At 41.4% G+C, this 21,838-nt stretch overlaps 1 protein-coding gene across 8 annotated transcripts in view; it reads right to left on the reverse strand.

Annotated features, from left to right (window-relative positions):
* Positions 1 to 5,960: 5,960 nt before the first annotated feature.
* Positions 5,961 to 21,838, reverse strand: part of UIMC1 (ubiquitin interaction motif containing 1) — a 137,813-nt gene continuing 121,935 nt past the window's right edge. For 5 of the 8 annotated variants that reach the window (XM_005209132.5, XM_015472146.3, XM_059888040.1 and 2 more), the window contains 5 exons: positions 12,751 to 12,829; positions 10,483 to 10,654; positions 8,007 to 8,070; positions 6,952 to 6,994; positions 5,977 to 6,434 (listed from right to left, as the gene is read on the reverse strand). In XM_005209132.5, the coding sequence (XP_005209189.1) occupies positions 6,224 to 6,434; positions 6,952 to 6,994; positions 8,007 to 8,070; positions 10,483 to 10,654; positions 12,751 to 12,829 (569 nt within the window). In that variant the 3' untranslated portion in view covers positions 5,977 to 6,223. 8 annotated transcript variants of the gene reach the window in all.

Raw genomic sequence — 21,838 nt, forward strand, 5'->3', positions numbered from 1 at the left:
ATGGACAATTTTCCAAAACATGGAAGGACGTACTAAATGAACACGAGGCAATGTGGGAGTACAAGAGGAAGAGACTAACCCTGCCCCAGAGTGGGCAGAGGTTGAGGAAGCTGAGCCCTGAAGGAAGAGTGGGAGTGTGTCCTTGACAAAGAGAACATGTACAAAATCACGGAGCACAAGGCAACTTCATGGAATTGGGGTGCAGCTCCAAGGACCTCAAGATGACACATGTAGGTGAGGATATATGGTGGGATGAGAGGCAGCCAGACTGGAGTTTAGCCTTTAGTCTATAGGCCAAGAGGTTAACAGTAGGTTCACACTGTAGGGCTTCTCTACCAGAAGGGGAAGAGGAATCTCAAGCTGCAGTGGAGCTGTGGGCCAGCCAGCTGGTTTTCCCTGAACTAGTCTTCTGGAATGTGCAGAAAGCTGGGATATCACTGTGCCCAGTGTTGTGGTCTAAATAGTTTTGTCCCCCACCCCCACCAACCTAATGCTTATGTTGAAAGCCTCATGCTGAAGGTGATGGTATTAGGAAGTGGGGTCTTTGGGCAGTGATTAGGTCCTAAGGGTGAAACCCTAATGAATGGGACCAGTCTTCTCATCATAAGTCACTGAGAGCTCCCTTGCCTCTTCTGCCATGTGAGGATACAAGAAGTGGGTGGTCTGCAACCTGGAAGAGGGCCTTCATCTGACCATGTAGGCACATTGATCTTAGACGTCTAGCTGCCAGAACTGTGAGAAATACATTTCCATTGTTTATAAGCCACTCAGTCTGTGGTACTATTTAATAGCAAGCCAAATGGACTGAGATACCCACCATGGTTAACTAGACGTATTGCACCAATTTCCCTCAAAATTGGTGAGCAGATACTTTAAAACTTCCAGCTACCTCATCAGCAGTAACCTTAATATTAACCATAAACAGTACTCGGCCTACACATGACACCAGGATGGAGACCATGGATGATACCTGTTCTATCAGTCTGGGGCATGACTGGACCTGGAAACATGCCAGACATCAGCCCCTCTGCACAGTTCAGTGGGCAGCAATCAGGCAGATAAGCTCTAAAGGCAGGAAAATTGGGAATGGGGGTGGGGAGGACAGAGTGGCCATCATTCACAACATAGCAGCCTGCCTAGCCTGGGGCTCGTCTCTCTCAACTTTGTTTAGTTAGGAGAGAACATAGAACTGAATGCCAAAGGCCCAGCTGTGATTCATGCTGACAGTTTGCTGTCTCCTGAACCTGAGTGATACACCCCTGACAAGCAATGCCAGGGCTCTTTGTCTATGTTTCTGGAAGTCCCATGTCTATTTCCCCAGCAGCAGGGGTCCCAGTACCCTAGGCAGAGTGTCAAAGAAGGCCTATGTCAGAGCCTATGCAGGGAGGAAGCAGCCTGGGCTTGGGGTCTATGAACTACTATGACAGCCCTGACTGTAGCAGAGGCATAGCAGGGATCAGCAGTTCTCTTCAGACACCAGATGACCATTGAACAACGAGGGGAAGGACAAGTCCTGACAAGACTCCTCACAGACCCTAAGCGCCAATCTCCAGCTGTTCAGGAGGAACTAAGGAAAGAGGAGAGGCAGTTAGCTGGGGTAAAGGTGGGCTGTAGCCCAGGTACCATAGCTGGGATGAGAGCCAGGCCATCCCTGTTCTGAGCTGCTCCCAGGCTTGCTTCTCACAGCTGACAGTGCGCCATGGCCAGGCACACAGGCCCTCAGGCCCAAACAAGCTTCCTGCCTTTCCCCCCATGCCCTTTTACTCCAGCTCTCCTATACCCATCAAGCTGCTCTTTACTGTTAAGTGTTTTGTTCATGTTGATCTGTCTGGATTGACTCCCTCTTTGCCCCATCCAGCTTTCCCACTTAACTTTTCCTCATTCTTTAAATTACACCTTCAGTTCAGTTTAGATCAGTTCAGTCGCTCAGTCATGTCGAACTCTGCGACCCCATGAATCGCAGCATGCCAGGCCTCCCTGTCCATCACCAACTCCCAGGGTTCACTCAGACTCAACGTCCATTGAGTCAGTGATGCCATCCAGCCGTCTCATCCTCTGTCGTCCCCTTCTCCTCCTGCCCCCAATCCCTCCAGCATCAGTGTCTTTTCCAGTGAGTCAACTCTCCGCATGAGGTGGCCAAAGTACTGGAGTTTCAGCTTTAGCATCATTCCTTCCAAAGAAATCCCAGGGCTGATCTCCTTTAGAATGGACTGGTTGGATCTCCTTGCAGTCCAAGGGACTCTCAAGAGTCTTCTCCAACACCATAGTTCAAAAGCATCAATTCTTCGGTGCTCAGCCTTCACAGTCCAACTCTCACATCCATACATGACAACAACAATGCTGGGAGCCTTCCTAGAAAAGCTCCTCCTGGCCCTGATCCCAGCTGAGTAGCAGCCTATTGATCCCATAGTGTCTTGATCTCCCTGTATCATTGCATTGACTACAATCTATCAATAGAATCTGTTTGCCTTCCCCCACTGCACTGTGGACTCACAAAGAATAATTCTTATCTTTGGAGCCCCTGTTCTAGATCTAACATGAGATGAAAACTGAAGGTGAAGTTGCCCAATTGTATCTGACTCTTTGCAACCTCATGGACTGTAGCCCACCAGGCTCCTCTGCCCATGGGATTTCCAAGGCAAGAACACTAGAGTGGGTTGCCATTTCCTTCTCCAGGGGATCTTCCCAACCCAGGGATTGAACCTGGGTCTCCTGCATTGCAGGTGAATTCTTTACCATCTGAGCCACCAGGGAAGAGCTATCAGTTAATTTTTCTTAAATTGAAGAACTCTCCCACAACCTCAATAGTACAGGGCTTTTGAAACTGAGAGGAAATAAGTAACCTCTTCTTGCCTTCCAGGTACAGATGGCTTCAGCAGCCTTCCCACTCAGGGTTTATACATTCTTCCATCTTCCCACTGGTACTACCATCTACTTACTACCTGCCTTTCCCTCACCCCAATTCCCATCTTCTAGATCAACTTAGGGCCAAAGCTGCTCTGCCTCACAGGTGAGAATGGGCCCATCCAAGCTTAAAATTCCCATTGAATTTTGTGACTCAAGTGGGGTTAGGAAGTAGTATGGAATAGTAGAGAGAATCAGCACTGGTGTCAGACAGACCTGGGTTTGAATCCCATCTCATTTACCAGTTGTATAACAAAGTGAGTTTTTGCACTTCGCTGAGCCTGTTTTCTATGTATAAAACATAAAGACTAATAATAATGCCTTAGGATAGGTTCCTCCAGAAGTGGACCTAATTTGAGTGTAGTTTAATTGGGAAGCAATCCAGGCCAGGGTTAGGATTAGGGCAATGCATGTGAAGTGCCTAGCTACAAAATGTGGAGAAACCCTTTCAAGTTCATACTAGTGTCAACTCTTCCTTTACATGAACTAAAGAGTGCAGGTCCCTCACCTTAGTCCCAGCCCTGATCCAGGAAGCACTGACAGGGGAGCTGGAAATGAGATAGGAAGGGAAGGAAGTCAACAGAGCATACATAATTAAGCTACTGCTGAGCTGAGAGCTCCTGAGGTTCAAGCCCTGAGGGAACTCTGGGAGACGTGTAGAATGAACCTAAGTGAGGTGAGGAAGCTGGGGAATTTATCCTCCAAATTCCATTTTCACTGGTTGAGGGCTGCCTCAGAGGCCCTCACTTTCTGGCACTCCCAGCTCTGCCGCACACTTGTCTAGAGAAGTGCTAAGGCAGAGAGTTGCAGGTCCTTGCAATAGGACCCTGTGGGTATGCAGTAGAACAATGAGTGCCCAGGGATAATGGGCAAGGCACAGCCTCGGCTAGAGGGCTGTTATAAGGATGAAGTGAAATAACACAACCACCGTGCCTAATAGAAAAGTTACCTTCTCCTTCCCCATTCATCACAATGCCTTGTGAAGTTCATGGAGTTTCCCAGCTCCTAGAGTTGGCAACACTAGCAGAACAGCTGCTTCCCATCTTTAAGAAGTAAAAGAAAAACAAGAAACAAAACCCCAAAACCTGATGGCCTGAGGCAAGCTCTAGACACCTGAGTTTGCTGTGGAAGGCTGGTACTTGATGGAACTAAGGTCATCAAACTGTATCCTCTCACATCTGCACATCACCTCTCTGGCTTTTCCACCTCTCACCATGACACTACTTAAGACATACAAAACTAGCATCACATTGAAATAACAACTACTGCCATTCACTCACCTTCTAAGAGATAGATACTGTGCTTTTATATACATTATCTTACTCTTTAGAACCCTGTAAGCTTTCCCCCAATTTATAGAAAAGGAAACTAGGTCTCATAGATGTTAACTTGTATCAGAAGCAGAGGTTCAGATTCAGTTCAGTTCAGTTGCTCAGTGGTGTTCGACTCTTTGTGACCCCATGAACTGCACCATGCCAGGCTTCCCTGTCTATCACCAACTCCCAGACTACTCAAACTCATGTCCATTGAGTCAGTGATGGCATCCACCCATCTCATCTTCTGTTGTCCCCTTCTCCTCCCACCTTCAATCTTTCCCAGCATCAGGGTCTTTTCAAATAAGTCAGTTCTTCGCATCAGGTGGCCAAAGTTTCAAGTTGATGTCATACTCTTTCCACTGACTTTGTCTCTTCACTAAGGTCCCTCACACAGGACCACCAGTATTGGGAGAATAAGACAAATGAGCAAGCAGCCTTTACCAAAGATAGAGGTGGGAGGGCCTAGGGAGATGGTTGTTTTCTCCTGATTCCACATTAGTTAACAAATAAGCCTATCAGTAGTAGTCCTGCTGATCTATACCCTCCTCCAACAATTTGCCACTGATCCATGTTCTAGGGAGACTGTTCAACTATAAGTTAAATAATTCCCTTTCCAGAATCAGCCCTTTCCCTATTCTTATCTCCAGGCAGAGAGATAAACATATTACCCCATTTATAGAACTTTACCTCCAATAAACTGCCATTTACTGAGAAAGAAAACTAGTGAAAGTTAAAGTGATGGGACGTAACTGATAAACTACTTCTCATTAGAAGGCAAATGGGAAAATAATCAATACTAGCATTTTTGTTAGGACTGAAGAGGCAGAGCACTGTAGTCTCACTGCCAAGGACAAAAAGTATTTTTTGATTTTTTAATATAAGCCTTTGTTTCCTCATCCAAAAATTGGGGGGGATAATACCTACCTTATAATGTTGCTGTGAGGATTAAACGAAGGCACACACGTTGCCTGAACCATAGCAAATGTCAAAAAATAACAGCAATTATGTGACGCTGGCCACAATGTCAGTGCCATCCAACACCACGGCATGGAAGAAACAGAGTGAGCCTGCCATCCTGCCTTCTTCTAACTCTAAGAGCTTATATGCAAACGCAGCTAGGCAGGAAACAGTGCATTAAAAGCCTGTGCACTGAGGACAGACCACAGCTCTGTTCTTCACTGGAAGATCCTGAGCAACGAGGTTGAGAACATGCATTCCTCTACTGATGTACTGAAATAGAAGTTACTTCCTGTTGCTGCTATGACCTCTGATGGCAACAGAAGCAATCTCAGCTTTAGCAGATGAATATGCACAGCATCCCCACGGGTTAATCCAGGAAAAAAAAATAATTGTATAGAAATTAATAACTTGAGAGTTCATTTACAAATTCCTGGAAAGAATGACTGGACATATTCCTTCAAAGGTGCTATGCTCTGGCTGAGAATTCTTAACTGGGTGAGGCAGCAAGATGAAGTGACAAGTCACTGAACAGTAAGGACAGCAGAACAAAAGTAGCATTCAATCCCTTGGCATCTTCCAGAATGATGTCAGAGAAGGTCCAAACAGTAAAACTTTACACTACATATTCAGTGAATATAGGCAGTATGTCAGAGACCAGTAATGGAATTCCAAAACATGCAATTTATGAGTCTGAGAACTAGCTCCATAATTAAAACACCCCTCCCCAAGCCCTGCAACACAGAGACAAAAAGGAAACTCTCCATCTTATTGAAATAAGACTTCATACAAACATAGATAAATATATTTAAGTTTTCTTTTTAACTATACTTGAATTCAAACAGATTGTTATAAAACAAAACACTACACACACAGTTGTCTGTATAGCTCATAGAAAACATAAAAACCAGAATGCTGAGTAGATGCTGGTAGTAGAAACTGTAGGGGCAAAACTTCCTTAACAATGAACTGCAGGCCACTAAGGCTTAATAAACATGGCAGACTTCTATTGCTAATGATTTGATCAACCTTCAGACCCTAGAAATTCAGGATTTCCTCCTTCTTCCTCTACCTGCTTTGGTTTGTGTCTGGCTATGTGGCCGGACAGTAAGCTGCTTTTTAAAGTCCACTAAGCAATCTGTGGCTTCTGAAACAGAAACAAAAGACTTGATGGGAGACTCATTTGAATCGAGATGTGTAAGGGAACTCTGCATCTCTCTGCTGCAGCCTGCTTCTTCTAGCCCTGGTGAAGACACCCTAAAGAGGAGAAAAAAACGTCAGAATTCACGATACACCTACTAATAAGCAATAAGTATGTGTTTCAGGGGTATTTACATATACTACTAGCTCACATAATCTTTGGAATACTTCAATCAGATAAGTACTGTCATTTCGCTTTCACAGACAAGGACACTGGGTAAATCATACACCCAAAGCCACACAGTCGGGCAGTGAGGAAATCAGGATTCAGACCCAAATTCCCAAATTGTTTGACTTCTAAGTCAAAAGATGAGGGCTGGGTGGGGATAGACAGGCAAAAAAGAGTAAGACGGCTTTTGCTGTGCTTATATTAACACCATGAATGAACGGAGATAGTCATCCAATTCTTAGCCTAGACATATGAGGGTCACAGAGTTATATCAAGAATGGTCACACAGCTCCACAGCTCTCTACTTCAACTGTTTGAATACCACATTATACACAGAATACAGGACCAGGCCTATACTCTTCTAGAACTGCTGACAGCCACACTTCAATGCACACCCCAATTCACCTGAAGGCTCCTGTTTCTGAAAACTTGGTCTTTATCTCTGCATCTGTGATAGGAGAGAAAAAGTAATAATTTTTTTAGCAGTGTTACAATCATAATACTTTTCACTGTTCCTGTGCTTCATATGTTCTGGGCACTGTTCTTCATCAGGTTTATCCAGGTAGCTAGATCTCCAATACCCAGACCAATGGAATGTGAGCATTAGCATCCAATAGGCTTAGCTGCAGAAGTACAGAGGTGAACACTTTTGAATGAATAACCACTGACCAAACCTACTTCAAATCTGGACTTGAGCAACAACGAGTTGCCAATGAAAATATGCTACCTGCAGATCTATAATCTGCTAACCTAAAGGCAGTAGGCTATGGGGCTCAGAGAGGCAGTCTTTTTATAGTCATCAGAAGACACAACAGATTTACTTGGTAGGAATGAACTATCAGAACTAGATGGCAAGCAAATCTCATCAGACCTAAGCAAAAGTTCCTCTTTCATCTACGTCTAGTAAATTTTAACAAAAGCAACTATCAACAACAAGAACAATAATAATAATAGCAGCTAACATTTATCAAGAGCCTATTTACACCAGGGAATATATGTGGACCTTTACTAGATATAATCCTTTCAATCTATGAAGTTGGTATTACTAACTCTATGCAATGCTACAGACTCTCAGGAGGATAGGTTGAGACACTAGGCTAAGGGTAACATGAATAATGCACAAAACATTAGGAGAAGACAGTAATGTCTGGTTTTCAGTGTAAAAGGTGTTTAGGGCTTGTGCCATTGCCCTATGATTTGGAAATGTTTTTTCCCCAGTTCAACAGGCAGTAGGAAGCTCAAGCTTTATAAAAGCTGAAATAAAACACATGATAAATAAGACAGAGTATTTAATCTTCCTTAGGGAGAGATGATCTAGATCAAGTCTCAAAGGCCAGCTGATTAGGTCAAATGTGCACCCTCATAACTCTAGTAAAAACTGTAGTAAAAGAGTTGGTAGTGGCTATGTTTACTGGAAGGCCATAGGCAGAAGCTCACAAAACTGGTCCTGAGGGCCTCACCTGTAGTCTTGTACTCAGACTGTTCCAAGAGACGGAGGAGACGGCCTTCATTTTGGCCTTTATCCTGTGTCAGAGAAAAAGAGATGCAAAGGTTACACAGAGAGCCTAAAATACAACTTCCTTAGCCTAGATCATAGATATCTCCAGGAGAGAAGAGGTGTGGGGACACAGCTGAATGGAAGTCTTTTGCTTTCTAATAAAGGAGGGTACACAATTAAAAAAAAAAACAAAAGGGCTTCCCTGCTGGCTCAGGTGGTAAAGAATCTGCCTGAATGCAGGAGACCTGGGTTCGAACTCTGGGTCAGGAAGATCCCCTGGAGAAAGAAATGGCAACCCACGCCAGAATTCTTGCCTGGAGGATTTCATGGACAGAGCAGCCTGGCAGGCTACAGTCCATGCTGTCTCAAAGAGTCCAACACGACTGAGTGACTTATCACTTTTACACAGTAAAAAAGCAAACATGATTAATAGATGCATCTTTATGCCAAGAATATCCAGGAATGGATACCAGACTCAGGGCAAATTATTCTCAGTTCAGTTTAGTTCAGTCACTCAGTTGTGTTTGACTCTTTGTGACCCCATGGACTGTAGCCTGCCAGGCTTCCCTGTCCATCACCAACTCCTGGAGCTTGCTCAAACTCATGTCCATTGAATTGGTGATATCATCCAACCATCCCATCCTCTGTCAACCCCTTCTCCTGCCTTCAATCTTTCCCAGCATCAGGGTCTTTTCCAATGAGTCAGTTCTTCACATCAGGTAGCCAAAGTATTGAAGTTTCAGCTTCAGCATCAGTCGTTCCAATGAATATTCAGGACTGATTTCCTTTAGGATTGACTGGCTTGATCTCCTTTGCAGTCAAGGGACTCTCAAGAGTCTTTTCCAACATCACAGTTCAAAAGTATCAATTCTTTGGCACTCAGCTTTCTTTATAGTCCAACTCTCACATCTATACATGACTACTGGAAAAACCACAGCTTTGACTAGATGGACTTTTGTTGGCAAAATGTCTCTGCTTTTTAATATGCTGTCTAAGTCGATCATGGCTTTTCTTCCAAGGAGAGTGCTCTTTACAGCATTGGACTTTACTTCCATCACCAGTAACATCCACAACTGAGCGTTTTCACTTTGGCTCCATCTCTTCACTCTTTCTGGAGTTATTTCTCCACTCTTCTCCAGTAGCATATGGGGTACCTACCAACCTGGGGAGTGCATATTTCAGTGTCATACCTTTTTGCCTTTTCATACTGTTCATGGCAAAAATACTGAAGTGGTTTGCCATTCCCCTCTCCAGTGGACCACATTTTCTCAGAACTCTCCACCATGACCCATCCATCTTGGGTGGCCCTACATGGCATGGCTCATAGTTTCATTGAGTTAGACATGGCTGTGGTCCATGTGATGAGTTTGATTAGTTTTCTGTGATTGTGGTTTATTCTATAGTAACCTTTGACCTATGATAGATTTGGAGAGATTTAAAACAGAAAATAACAAGTTTCAAGTTAGCTTTTAGAGACAGTGATGCCAGAGAAAACACATACCCATAAGCCTCAATTCCAAATTACAACCTCAAAAATCACCCCATTCATACAGGGGTCCCTTTTTCCCTTCATGACATATGGCTTCTCCATCTTGGTGTGCAATGATTGCTATGTCAGTAAGTCTAGAATATGGAGCTGCTGCTTTATCTTTAATTTCAAAGCCAAGACTTGTTCTTCCAGTTTTCTAATCAAAGGCCAGAAAGCACATCTTCCCAGTGACCAGGGCCAGATTCCACAACTTCCTAATAAGGCTAGGTACAATGAGGCGTTCAGCAGAGTTGATCGTGAATATGTTCCTGGCAGTGGGGGTATGACTAGAATATACTTTCTGGAAAGTCATTTGGCAATACGTTTCAAGAGATTTTAAAATGTTTAGATTCATTGCCCTAAAAGCTCCACTTCAGGAAATCTATACTAAGGAAATAATGCAAAGACTAATTAATGCTTTAAACATAGCGTATAATACAAAAGAACTGGAAACAATTTGAATGTCCAATAATATGAGAATGGTTAACTGACTGTGTGATACAAACATTAAGAGTAATTTCAGAAACAGTTTAAAAATATACTTAGGAAGTTTGTTATGCTACAATAACTGTGTATGTACATATACAATTAATTAAAAATGCATAGGAAAAAAAAGACTGGAAAAAAAATAGGCCAAAATACTAAAAGATGTCATCTTTGAGTAACTAAATTATGGGTGATAATTCCCCCTGATTCTTCGTATTTTTTTAACTTCCTGTATTTTCTATATTAAGTGTATACTACTTGAGTATATATTACTTTTTAATTAAAAGAAAAAATAATTTTAAAAAGCACAAATCTAGTTTCAAGATAAACAGAAGAAAAGGAAAGAGGGAGGAAGGGGAGAAAGAAAGGCCCAAACAGAAATGTGAAGAACTAGGGAACCTTTCCTAAAACACTCTATACATACCTTTAGGTTCCTCAGCCACTGTGGACGCTTCCTCCCCACAGCTGTGCATACTCTCTCACTCTCTTCAGGCTCATCTCCTTGGTCACCTCTTGCAAGCTGGAGACAGGACTCTACATGACACTGGTACTCTCTGAGTGGAACAAGGGATTTACAGAGGTAACACTTCTCATCCCTAGCCAATCAGAAAAAAATGGAGAAAAAGTGGTTAAAAAAAAAAAAAAAAGATTTGCTTTTGCCTCTATGCTCCTAGATACATCTTAAATTGTGTTTTTACATCTTAAAGTTATTCTATGGAGGAGAAATGTCAACCAAAGCAGAATCGCTGCTCTCAGCAGGATCATCAATAAAATGAACCCAATGCCAATCCAAAGGACTGAGTGATTAGTGGTTTTCCCTGGCTGTTTCTTTGTATCCTGCTGTTGCAGTAGTAGGATGATAATGAAATAAGCTCTTCTAACTAACTCAAACAATGCTGATTGCTCTCCAGACATAAAATATTCTGTCAAACTCTTCTCAAATTAAGTGTAATAGTTTTTTCAAAGGGAAGTTAAAAATTTAGACAGAAAAGGGAACACCAAGAGCATTAAATCAAAAATGACATTTCTACCAGGGAGGGTGAACCTGTCTGATTAGTAAATCAAGTCTGTCTATATGCTGCCTTCCTCAATTCTAGAGCTAGGAAGTTACTAAAACCATGTGGCTCTGCCAGAGGCTTTTGCATAACTTCATATATATAGCTATTTTTATCTTTTTATAACGACTTTGTGTAAAGAGAGGAAATTATGTCTTGAGGTAAAGTTTATTGGGCATCAGTGAAAATGGAATCACTGGAGACAAAGGAAGAAAATGAACATTCATGAAGTATTTTCTCTGTGGTGAGAACTGGTGCATGGTCCTTTAAACACAATTTCTCAATTAATTCCTTGGCCTGGTTAGGAAGGTACTAATCTCCCCAATGTCCTATAGCTAGTAATTGTCAGAAGCCAGGTCTGCCTGACTCATAAGATCATCTTAGTTTTACGAAGCTAAAGAAAACCTTCCAAAACTTCTTGCTGTTGCTACTCAGTTACTATAGAAAGATTTAGACTGCCTTTAAGAAAAGTTTCTCTGAGAGGTCTTTAAAATAAGAGGAATAAGTCTCTCAAGTAATTAATCATCAGAGAGACTACAAGTGAAACTCTGCTTTATGAGAAAAGTTAGACTAGTGTACCTTTCAAGGTTTATCCATTAATGTAAAAAGCATTATTAATACCCTACGTTCATGAGAGAAGCAGCACTGTAAAAGCAGCGTAAGTTTTTGAGTCAGGTAGACTTTGCCAGTTCTGGCCACATAATCTTAACCAGTTACCTATAATTTCCCTTCAGTTTCTATATCTATTAAAAAAAATACTACCATATCAACAACTGTGATAGTTATAAAGTAAATAAAGCACTCAGCACAGTGGCCAGCACATAATATTAAAAGCTCAACAAAGAGGTATTACTGTTATTGCTGTCTCACACACATTCTATTAGATGCTGGGGATATAAACATGAATGAAGGCAAGTATCTGTCTTCAAATATTATAACTCACAGCCTAGCCAGGGAGACAGAAATGTCAAAAATCAAAGAAAAAAAATTAGTGCAATAGTGTGATGAATACAGTCCTAGAATATCTGCATGATGGTAGGATTCTAAAAAAAGGAAGTGGATCAGCTCTGCTCAATTGGATTAAGGAAGGCAGCTATGAAATTTAGAGTCTAAGACAGGATCTGTGTTTCAAAGAAAAATGTTTCTAGTTACTAACTGCTCTAATGTATTGTTGGTGATATTTTTACTTTTAGGAGGTAGCACTTATACCTGACCTCCCCTTGCCTCTGCCTCCACTGGGAACGAATGTGCATTCTTAGTCAAGCTGCAACCCACAACCCAAGGAAGTCTTCAATATTGCCCAACTTCTTGCAACTCAACTTCTGCACCATTACATTGCAAAATAGCTCACTGCTTCCCCAAAGCACCAAACACCAAAACGCAAATTCAAAGAAAACAGAAAGCTCAGAGCAATGTGGAAGTGGAGTGGGTGGCAGGGTCTTTTCAGAGTAACAAAAAGGGTCACAAGAGGCCACCAATACTGACACAAACTGAGAATACTAAGAAATTCAGGCGTTAGAGCAACGATTTGATTGCCTGGTCAAAGAAACCCAGGGTAAGAGAGGAACTGGTCTCTCATTTGGTCTAAGCAATGGTTTGTTAAGCAAGAGCTCTGTAAACACAATGCACCTACTTACTTGTCAATGTCTAGGGAAGTCTGAGCAGTTGTCACACTGTCACGTCTGTTCAAGGCCTCTCTTTGACTCCGAGTCAACACTTTCAACAAAAAAAGAAAGACAAGAAATAAAACAACAACAAAAAAAAGAAGAAAATCTGTTAGCTGGCAGTAGACTGTAAATATAAAATGTATTGGAAGTAGAAAAGTTTAAAATTCTGTTCCAAATGGGAGAGGTGACTAGGAAACCTCTGCCTTTCTTCTATAGAGAATATTACTTACATAACATGGACTGAAACTGCCAGCTGCAAGGTATTACCATCTTTGCAATGAGATCTATTTTCCCTCTATTTGCCATTAGAAAAGTTTCTGTGTACTACCCCAACTTGCAGCACTCAGGGGAAGGATTTATACTTTCCCAATGAAAATTCTGTCTGGTGTGATATATGCTCCAATAAGATGCTTTTTGATACATAGCAATGACAGCTACATCTGAGTACCCACATTAGCTCCAATCTTTATCAAACACTGGAAAGGGTTCCATTTACCAGTGAGAAAAGCAGAGCTCAGGACAGTTAACACAAGTCTTTTCCACTACACTAGGACCACCACATCCTCCTAATTCTAGTGAATATAAACAGCTTTAGCCCAGGTGGCATACAAATTCTTTTCTCATACCAAAAGGTATGTTTACAAAAGCACATTCTCTTAAAGGGTTTTGGAAGTTAATTAACCAACTGTTTTTCAGTCTTCATTCCTTGCAGTTAACAAGAATTATGAACATCTCACTCCAAACCTTGCCTTTGTCCCTCTTGACACCTGAAATTCCCATGATAGAAGATTTAGAAAGGTTATCAGTTCACAAAATAATTTAGGTTGTGGAAGCATTTACCTAAACCAGAGGTTAGCAAATTTTTTCTGTACAGGATCAGACAGTAAGTAGTTTAGGTTTGGAAGGCCATATGGTCTCTGTTACAACTACTCAACTGGGCATGAGCGTTCCTATAGTAGGAAGGCAGCCATAGACAACATTATAATGGGGTGTGGTGTGTGCTAAGTAACTGCAGTCATGTCCGACTCTTTTGGAACGCTATGGACTATAGGCTTCCCATCAGGCTTCTCTGTCCATGGGATTCTCCAGGCAAGAATACTGGACTGGGTTGCCATGTCCTTCTCCAGGGGATCTTCCCAACTCAGAATCAAACCCAGGTCTCTGGCATTGCAGTCAGATTCTTCACCATTTTAAAACTTCATTTACAAAAACAGATGTCTGACTGTATTTGGCTCGGGCTGGCCATAGTTTACCTACCCTTCTAGTCCAACCTACCACTCATAAAAATGCCTCTAAAAGTATCCCTGATAAGTGATTATACAGTCTCAACCTGACTATGTCCAATTACTGAGGAGAATTCACTTCCTCCTAGAGAAACCCATTCTACTGCTACACAACATTTCTAGCTCAATCTGCATTTACAGGCTGTATGGATACGTTTACCCCCTTTTCCACAAGTCAGTTCTTTGAACACGGAACAAGCTGCATTACTTGTAACCTTTAAAACAGGTACTATATCTAGTCATTAAGCCAATCTGTAATAAGACTTGGAATACAGATCCTTTTGAGGGCCTAGGGTAGCTCTAATCCTTTTAATGATCCTCCAGACGGGTATTATTATTCTGTCCTATTTTAAAGGTACAAAAATAAACTCAGAGGAATTGACTTTGCCAAGCTATCACAACTAGGAAGAACAACCCAGGACATAGTCTAGATCTGTCTGATTCTTATAGCCATGTTTTATCTTTCGAGTTAACCTCTACATATACCCCAATCTGTTAAGTCTTCCATATGTGTGGCACCCCAAAACAGATCCAATATTCCAACAAGCAATCTGACCAGTAAAGAGAACACAAGAACCACAAGCTACCTCATCCAGACTAATTCAGCCAAGGCTGTGACAATCCTGATATTCTACTGGCTTAAACTGAACATAAAGGCAATTACGATATATCCCCCTTCCTCCCAAGTCATCTTCAAAATGCCATCAAGACAGGTCTCCTAATTCTATGTTTGGGTAACTAAACTGTTGGGTATTTTTCCCCTTCAACAGGGCTTTATATTTATCCCTGTTCTTTTCAGTTGCACATTGCAGTCTGTTGAGATCATCTGAAGTCTTGATTCTGTCATCTGATGTTATACTAGCTCTCTGTTCCAGCTCTGCTTCATCTGCATATATGACAAGCATGCTTTCTACATCTTCATCCAAGTCACTGGGGGAAAATGGTTGTAAATGATTAGGCCAAGGACACGGAAAACTGTGGCATGTTACCAGAGGAGCCTATCTTCTCCTAGTCCAAATTTCCTTTAAATACTTAATCAAGCAAATGTTTATTGAGAATCTTTAATGTGTGAGTAACTTGGGGAGATAACAGGGAATTATGAGGCATGGTCCTTTCTCTTAAGGAGCTCACAATTTACTAAGGGAGACAGCACATACACTAAAATCACTGTAATACGTTAAAGAGATATGTATAATAAAACATGATCATATACAGAAGCAACTATTAATAATATCTTGTCTCTGGGGAGGATGACAGGGAGACCAGGGGACTAGAATAGGCAGTAGGCATATTTTTCACTATACAGTTTTCTATACTACTGAATTAAAAATTTTAAAAAGTATGCATTTACCTGAAAAAAATGAAAACTCTAATTCAAAAATATATGTATCCCTATGGTCACTGCAGCATTATTTACAATAACCAAGATATGGAAGCAACGTAAGTGTAACAGATGAATGGATAGAGAAGAGGTGATATGTGTGTCAACAGAATATTATTCAGACATTTAAAAAAAAAAAAAGCCCTTGCCATTTGCAACAACATGGATGGACCTAGAGTGTATTATGCTAAGTGACGTAAGTCAGACAGAGAAAGACAAGCACTACATGATTTCACCTATATGTAGAATCTAAAAAGTAAAACAAACAAATACAACAAAACAGAAACTGAGTCACGGAAACAAAGAACAAATAGGGAGTTGCCAGGGGTGGGCAGCAGGGGGCAGGGGGCATGGACGGGGGAATTAGGCGAGGGTGATTAAGAAGTACAAACTTCCAGTTAGAAAATTAAAAGAAATTTTTTAAGTTTCTCCCTTTTCTCTTCAAAGGGAGAAAAAGAGACCATCTTATAGTGAGGACTTAGGCACAAATTAGACTAGATGATCTATTTCTAAGTTCCCTCCAACTCAGAGATTTTATAAGTAAAAATAAAGTACTGCAGGAGAAAAACATCCTAGACATAGTTGTATAACCACCTACAAAACCCACCTCCTATTCTATCAGCTAACCCACATTTCTCCAACTTATGTACAAGGACTTTGAGAGATTTTATCAAGTGCCTTGCTGAAATCAATTCTTAGAAGATTGGCATTTCAGACTACATAAACCTATAAGTGTTTGCCACCCCTTCTCTATTTGTTCCCCATCTTGACTGTCAAGTATTTTTCCAAAAGAAATACTTAGAAATCACTTCAAAAACATGGCTAGGAAAGAAACTAATTGTCTACAGAACTTTATATTAATATGAAGGTGAAGGTGTTAAGTCACTCAGTCATGTCCGACTCTTTGCAAACCCATGGACTGTAATCCGCCAGGCTCCTCTGTCCATGGAATTCTCCAAGGAAGAACACTGGAGTGGGTTGCAATTCCCTTCTCCAGGGGATTTTCCCAATGCAGGGATTGAACTCAGGTTTTATGCGTTGCAGGCATATTCTTTACTGCCTGAGCCACCAGAGAAGCTCTCTGTATATTAATTTATACCTCTGTAAATAGCATGTTTCTGTTATTTGTCAGTCGTTTTTCTATATCACAAGAACTTCTGAATCCAGAGATTCCAGATTTTGATTTGATCTCTTTACCATCTGCAACACAGTCTAGCAAAGATTACATGCTAATAAATATTAGTCAATTTAAGTCATAGCAAGGGATTCATGGGGAAAAAGGACTCTTATTTTATGAGAACCTTTTCTGTACCAGGGACTTAATAAACATAATTGTTAATCTTTACAACAGTCCTGCAAGGCACATATCACTATTTGTATTTTATATATGATGAAATAAACTGACCAAGATCACAAAGCTAAAAACAACAAAGAAACATGGCACCAAGAATAAAATATGAGTCTGACTTTAAAGAAATATATGTTTTTCTCTAAGAGCAGGCTGCCTCTCCTGGGAAATAAGATGGCAAAGGATGGGAAGACAAAAAATGATAAATGGGCAGGTGGAAAAGAGATTTGGCAGATGGCTGAGAATTATATGCTAATTCTATATTAAATGTTACGATCAGAGAAGACTTGGACCGGGCCTTGCAGCTACATTTTTCCTTTGAAAACTACCACCCCTACAAAGGAGCAGAAAGGTGGTAAGTTGCTCTAAAATAATCTCCTACTCTGGTTTATGAGTGCTGAGAGAGCCATTTCAACTAGCTGCAGGATGAGAATTCAATATGAAACTTAAATCCAAAAACTCAGTTGCTGGTGACAATAGCCAAAAATTTCAAAAGGGAACAATGGAGTCTGAGGACAACTCCAGGAGAACAACTACCTAGGCAAGGTAAGCAAAACAGAAAGGAGGAATATCACTGAGAGCTGAGAGAGCCACCCATAAACCTACAACCATTAACTCAGGTCTTTATAAACCACTGGATGGAAAACACCCTAGAAAACTGTACTTGGGACTTGACTTGGCACTGTCAAGATACAAAGAAGCAGTGACACACAATGAAATAACATGCATCAACTTTATAGTTGGATAAATCCATCCCCAAGTTTGGATTCTACTAGTTGTGTTGCCTTCCGTAAGTTACCTAAGCTCTCCGAGTATCAGCTGACTTACCCACAAAGTGACATGATAATAAGCATCTATCCCCTTGGGTTTTGGTAAGGCTCACATCAAATAATCCAAATAAGTTTAAGAGTGTTTGCGCACAGAAAGCACTCAGGTGATGTTCAGTTCAGTTCAGTCACTCAGTTGTGTCCGACTCTTTGCGACCCCATGAATTGCAGCACACCAGGCCTCCCTGTCCATCACCAACTCCCGGAGTTCACTCAGACTCACGTCCATCAAGTCAGTGATGCCATCCAGCCATCTCATCCTCTGTCGTCCCCTTCTCCTCCTGCCCCCAATCCCTCCCAGCATCAGAGTCTTTTCCAATGAGTCAACTCTTTGCATGAGGTGGCCAAAGTACTGGAGTTTCAGCTTTAGCATCAGTCCTTCCAAAGAAATCCCAGGGCTGATCTCCTTCAGAATGGACTGGTTGGATCTCCTTGCAGTCCAAGGGACTCTTAAGAGTCTTCTCCAACACCACAGTTCAAAACCATCAATTCTTCAGCGCTCAGCTTTCTTCAGAGTCCAACTCTCACATCCATACATGACCACTGGAAAAACCATAGCTTTGACTAGACGAACCTTTGTTGGCAAAGTAATGTCTCTGCTTTTCAACATGCTATCTAGGTTGGTCATAACTTTCCTTCCAAGAAGTAAGCGTCTTTTAATTTTATGGCTGTAATCACCATCTGCAGTGACTTTGGAGCCCAAAAAAATAAAGTCTGACACTGTTTCCACTGGTTCCCCATCTATTTCCCATGAAGTGATGGGACCAGATGCCATGATCTTAGTTTTCTGAATGTTGAGCTTTAAGCCAACTTTTTCACTCTCCTCTTTCACTTTCATCAAGAGGCTTTTTAGTTCCTCTTTACTTTCTGCCAATGTGGTGTCATCTGCATATCTGAGTTTATTAATATTTCTCCCGGCAATCTTGATTCCAGCTTGTGCTTCTTCCAGCCCAGTGTTTCTCATGATCTACTCTGCATATAGTTGTTTATTACTATGTAATTCTTGTTATTAGTCTTCCATATTTATTTCTTAGTTGTATCCAAAGATGTAAGCCCATCTTTAAATCAACACCTACCAGCCTACTGGATTAGGTTTTACTCTTAAGTGTTTCCCATTCTAATTTGTACAAATAAAATGAAATAACCAAAGCATCACAGAACAATTACCAATACTATGTAAGCATCAGATCAGATCAGATCAGTCGCTCAGTCGTGTCCGACTCTTTGCGACCATGAATTGCAGCACGCCAGGCCTCCCTGTCCATCACCAATTCCCGGAGTTCACTCAGACTCACGTCCATCGAGTCAGTGATGCCATCCAGCCATCTCATCCTCTGTCGTCATCTTCTCCTCTTGCCCCCAATCCCTCCCAGCATCAGAGTCTTTTCCAATGAGTCAACTCTTCGCATGAGGTGGCCAAAGTACTGGAATTTCAGGTTTAGCATCAGTCCTTCCAAAGAAATCCCAGGACTGATCTCCTTCAGAATGGACTGGTTGGATCTCCTTGCAGTCCAAGGGACTCTAAGAGTCTTCTCCAACACCACAGTTCAAAACCATCAGTTCTTCGGCGCTCAGCCTTCTTCACAGTCCAACTCTCACATCCATACATGACCACAGGAAAAACCATAGCCTTGACTAGACGAACCTTTGTTGGCAAAGTAATGTCTCTGCTTTTCAATATGCTATCTAGGTTGGTCATAACTTTCCTTCCAAGGAGTAAGCGTCTTTTAATTTCATGGCTGCAGTCACCATCTGCAGTGATTTTGGAGCCCAAAAAAATAAAAACTATTTCCACTGTTTCCCCATCTATTTCCCATGAAGTGATGGGACCGGATGCCATGATCTTCGTTTTCTGAATGTTGAGCTTTAAGCCAACTTTTTCACTCTCCACTTTCACTTTCATCAAGAGGCTTTTGAGTTCCTCTTCACTTTCTGCCATAAGGGTGCTGTCATCTGCATATCTGAGGTTATTGATATATGTAAGCATCAGCACATTTATTTTCAAAATCCAAAGCAGACAAGCAATCAAAAATAAAAACATAAGACCTTGAACTGTAAACAATGAAGACAATGGCTCCTTGAGTTAAACGTATATACGTACAAAGAAGAGAGATTTGACAGAATGACAGAAGTTAGTCTCAGTTTATCTCCCTCAGCCTCAAAACCACATCAGCAGAAAATAATGGGAGGCCACAGAATTGTTTATGTTCCTGTTACGGCTAACTGTCCTCCAACTTAGCACTTTCTTAGTGAAATGTTAGAGGAAAAAGGAAAGGCCTGTTCCACTTGCATGTTGCCTGCTTCACTGCCGGCAGCCTTTCCTAAGAGACTAGACCCAACACAAAGGCTATCAAAAGAACTGACCATTATCTACCATTTTGAGACATGTGGCTATTTAAATTTAAATCTCAATTAGAATTAAATGTAATTTAAAATTTAGCTAATCAATCACATGAGTTAAATTTCAAGTGTTCAATAACCACATGCGACTTATGGCTACCGTGTTTGGTCCTACTGTTACAGAACATTTCTGTCACTACAGACAGTTCCACTGGCTAGCACTTCTCCTTTAAGAGATAACCAGGACTAACCCTTTATTGCCTCAAACTTGCTTACCTTGGACACCCTGAGAAATTCAAGCTTCCCGTGGCTTCTCTCATCACTTAGATTCTCATTCCCACATGACTCTAATCTGTCATCTGGGCACACTTTTCTAATATGACTCAGTCTCCCACTACTGCTCTCACAATAACTGCCCTCTGGAATTTGGGTCAGTAATCAAAAAAAAATTCCTTGATGTTCTTAACCTTCTTTGTGAAAGTACTCTTCATCTTCTTGCTGTAACTAAGAGATGGCTGTCCTCTGAAGGTACTGTTTCTCCCTGTACCCTCTAAAGTACTGGCTGTTTCTTCTTCCTTACAACTCAGTACCACTGACCCGGAGGTGGAGTAGATACCCTCTTACTCCTCACTGTTGCTTCCAGACTACTGGAAAAACCTCTTTTGAAGCACAAACCATTCTGCTGCCCTTGCTACTCCACCTTGAAGAAGTCATCTACTATCTCCCTCATCACCCACCCCACCCACTTTCCTGGCCATTCACTGAACATTTTAACAGATGACTTACTTTGTTTTTGCCCCTCTTGCCATCATTCTTGATGATTTTAATGCCTATATATTAGCTGAAGAATATGCAAGTTGCAGTTTTTTGTAGTTCAACCTTAGGTTAGCTATGGTTCAATTCAGTATCTGTCCTCTCACTTCCTTGACCTTTTTGCTATCAGCTCCCATGGATGAGATTTTAGCTTTGCTCAAGTGGGACTGGGAGAGAGAAGTAAGCATAATGCCTTCAGGCATCCATTGCATGTAATGCATTAACCTCTGTCCTCTGCATTTAGAATAGTACCAATCAGTTATGTACCATCCTTGGGAGAAGTAAGGAAAACATTCCATTCATTTTCTGTATTCTGTGGTTCCAGTGAGGAACTCTGATTGAGCCTGTCAATAATGATCACGCCAGTTTCAAGACCACCACCACCTATCTTTTCCAGCTCACTCCTTCTAATACTCTAATTCTAATAATCCTTCAGCCCCACTAGAACATCTAATTCCAGGCTATCACCTTTTCGTTGTCCATCATCCTGTCACATCCTCACTTTCCTTCTTACCTAACTTAGATCTCATGGTGATCATACCAACTATCCCTCTGAATATTTTCTCAACTTATTTCTACTGTACTGCCTCGCAAAACCCAATTCTGGTTAATTCTAATTCACCACCTATTATGTGTCCCTACCTAAGCAGCACAACTGTGCTGACTATGCTTATGTTATATTTAAGACCCAAAACCTCAAGCAGCACCTCATTGTGGCTAGCACCTCAGTGTGGTTCTACATATTCTACATGTTCTACTGTCAGAAATTATTTCACAACTTCTATGCTATCCTCAAACTTTCAATATTCATCCTGACTCTGCTGTCACTATTCTATTCTGTTTCAATGTTGTTGTCATTGTTGTTCAATAGATATGTTATGTCCAACTCTTTGCAACCCCATGGACTACAGTATGCCAGGCTTCCCTGTCCTTCACTATCTCCCAGAGTTTGCTCAACTTCATGTCCATTGAGTAGCTGATGCTAACCATCTCATCATCTGCTACCCTCTTCTCCTTTTGCCTTCAATCTTTCCCAGCATCAGGGTCTCTTCTAGTGGGTTGGTTC

Source organism: Bos taurus, chromosome 7 (assembly GCF_002263795.3).
Source record: "Bos taurus isolate L1 Dominette 01449 registration number 42190680 breed Hereford chromosome 7, ARS-UCD2.0, whole genome shotgun sequence".
Taxonomy (NCBI): Eukaryota; Metazoa; Chordata; class Mammalia; order Artiodactyla; family Bovidae; genus Bos; species Bos taurus.